General features: G+C 44.9%; 1 protein-coding gene across 1 annotated transcript in view; it reads right to left on the reverse strand.

Moving 5' to 3' along the window:
• Nucleotides 1-1064: 1064 nt before the first annotated feature.
• LOC122558659 (cadherin-16-like) overlaps nt 1065-3157 on the reverse strand; it is a 38616-nt gene continuing 36523 nt past the window's right edge. Inside the window, exon 7 of the mRNA XM_043707457.1 lies at nt 1065-1686. Coding sequence (XP_043563392.1) covers nt 1598-1686 — 89 coding nt within the window. The 3' untranslated portion in view covers nt 1065-1597. The remainder of the gene's footprint in view (nt 1687-3157) is intronic.

Genomic DNA, 3157 nt, shown 5'->3' on the forward strand with positions numbered 1-3157 from the left:
CAACGACCTGTATAACTGCAACATAACGTCCCAACCTCTCTGCCCAGTGCCCTGACTGATGAAGGCCAGTGTGCCAAAAGCCTCCTCCACTGCCCTGTCTACCTGTGAACTCCACTTTCAGAGAACCATGCACCTGAACTCCAAGATCCCTCTGCTCCACTACACTACTTAAGGCCCTACCATTCATAATGAAACTCCTACCTTGATTCGACTTTCCAAAATGCAAGGCCTTGCACTTACCTGTGTTAAACTCCATTTGTTATTTCTCAGCCGACTTCCCCAGCTGATCAAGGTCCTGCTGCAATTTCTGATAACCACCTTCACTGTGCACGATACTTCATATTGTAATGTCATCTGCAAACTTAGTAATCATGCCTTGTACGTTCTCATTCAAATCATTGATATAGATTACAAGCAGTAATGGGTCCAGCACCAACTCCTGAGGCACTCCACTAGTCACAGGCCTCCAGTCTGACAAGCATCCTTCCACTGTTACCATCTGATTCCTACCATCAAGCCAATTTTACATCCAGTTTGTCAGCTTGCCCTGGATTCCAAGCGATCTAACCTTCCAGAGCAGCCTACCATGTGAAACCTTAAATGAAATCCATACAGACTACATCTACCACCCTGCCCCCGTTGACCTTCCTGGTCACTTCTTCAAAGAACTCTAACAAATTTGTGAGGCATGATCCCCCATTCACAAAGCCATGCTGACTACTCCTAATCAAATCCTGTCTTTCGAAATGCATGTATATCTTATCCCTTAGAATCTTCTCTAGTAACTTACCTAAAACAGATGTTGCGCTTACTGGTCAAGCCCTTCTTGAATAATGGTACAACATTTGCTATCCTCCAGTCTTCCGGGACCTCGCCTGTGGCTAATACCTCTTTGGATTCACCCTAATCTTCTCAGCCAAGGCTATAACGTGTCCCTTTTTCACCCTCCTGATTTCCTTCTTCAGTAAACTCCTGTATTCCCTGTATACCTCCAGGGATTCCCTCGATCCCAGCTCCCTGTACCTGAGCCACGCCACCTCCTTTCTTTCTGGTCAAAGCTTCAATATCTCTTGTCATCCAGGGTTCCCTATTCCTGCTAGTCTTGCCCTTCTCCCTCACAGGGACATATGAACCTTGATCTCTAGTTATCTCACTTTTAAAGGCCTCCCACTTGCCGGACATCCCTTTGCCTGCAAACAAACTACTCCAATCTCCAATCAACCCCTGCAAATCCTGTCCAATTCTGTACAAATTTGCCTTGTCCCAATTTCGAACTTGAAGCTGTGAACCAGTTTTATCCCTCTCCATAACTGTTTTAAAACTAATAAAACTATGGTCACTGGTCCTAAAGTGCTGCCCCACTGTCACCTCCATCATCTGTCCTCCCCTATTTCCTAAAAGTGGGTCGAGTTTTGCCCCTTCCCGAGTAGCACCCTCTATATACTGCTTGAGGAAACTTTCCTGAGTGCACTTAACAAATTGTAGTGGCTACTGCTGCTTTCGCTTGATGGGGACAGTATCAGGGGAACTGTGGTCTGACATGGCTTTTCCTGAGCATCCTACATGTGAATGTTGAAACAATACCAAAGAACGTTCCTCACTGGTGTACCTGTTTCTGCGGGAATACTGGTGCATTGTCATTCACCTCCTCAATATCGACAGTCACTGTGCAAGTCCCTGACAATCCTGTCAAAGAAAGTTCAACACAGACTCAGAGTTAGGTTTGTGATAAAACATTCCCGTGGACACCATGTATCCGAATGCCCCTCAGGCAGCGTTAAGACCAGCTTTCACATCAAAGAGCTCTTGTAATGGCAGCACTCAGTTAGTGACATTAATCAGAGGGTTGTGACTTCAAGTGCCTTCCTGAGAGGTAATCTTACTGACAATCCAGAAATTGGGCTGCAACGTGGCATCATTTTATCATTTAATAAATCATTTTATTGTTTCGAATGTTATTTCTTAATGGGAGGAGTGTGTCTCTGGTCTGACCAGCTTTTATTACCCCTCACTAATTGTTCAGAGGGCAGTTAAGTGTCAAGCCCATTGCTGTGGGTGAGGAGCAGACCAGGTAACGATGGCTGAGAGGATATGAAAGAACCTGTTGGGTTTTTATAACAACCAGCAGACCAAGACTCAGATTAATTATTAATTCTAGTTGCTTTTTAATTGAAATCAAATCTCATGACCTGCTGTGGTGTGTGCCTTTTGTTTAGGTAATGTTACAGGTTCTGTGAGATGATGGGAAACAGTGGAATCAGTGTCACTGACTGAGCAGGGCGGCAGGGTGGCTCAGTGGTTAGCACTGCTGCCTCACAGCACCAGGAACCCTGGTTCAATTCCAGCCTTGGGTAACTGTCTGGTTGAGGTTTGCACATTCTCCCTGTGTCTGTGTGGGTTTCCTCCCACAGTCCAGAGATGTGCAGGTCAGGGTGAATTGGCCATGCTAAATTACCCACAGTGTTCAGGCATGTGAAAATTAGGTTGGCGTAAAAATATAGGATGATAGGGTCTGGGTGGGTTACTCGTCGGAGGGCTGATGTAGACTAGTTGGGCCGAAGGGCCTGTTCCCACACTATAGGGTTTCTATGATTCTTCTATGGCCTCCAGTCTTCCACCAACTTCAATATCACAACCAGATTACCTGGCTGTTTGTAACAGAGAATGGACAGCACAGAAACTCACTTTGCAACAAGCTCAGTTAAGACCAGTTCTTATGCTCCATTCAGCCCATTCCTATTACTCCTTTATTTCACCTTATATTGTCTTTTTGTCCTGCATTATCATTTGGCAATGCAACAGGAAAGGAATTGATGATGTGTGGAGGATGTGAGGCAAGGTTCCTACATCAATAAAAACACCATTTTTCATGACCCACCATGAGCTAATTATGATTGAACAGAGCTTTATTCTGTTTGATAGGGACAAGGTACGGGCTGCTTTACTCTGTTACTAACCCCGTGCTATCCCCTTCATAAATCCATGCTGACTCTGACCTATCCTGTTACTACTATCCAGATGTGTCGTAATTTCATCCTTTATAATAGACTCCAGCATCTTTCCCACCACTGAGGTCAGACTAACTGGTCTATAATTTCCTGCTTTCTCTCTCTCACCTTTCTTAAAAAGTGGGACAACATTAGCCACCCTCCAATCC

This window comes from Chiloscyllium plagiosum, chromosome 17 (assembly GCF_004010195.1).
Source record: "Chiloscyllium plagiosum isolate BGI_BamShark_2017 chromosome 17, ASM401019v2, whole genome shotgun sequence".
Classification (NCBI taxonomy): Eukaryota; Metazoa; Chordata; class Chondrichthyes; order Orectolobiformes; family Hemiscylliidae; genus Chiloscyllium; species Chiloscyllium plagiosum.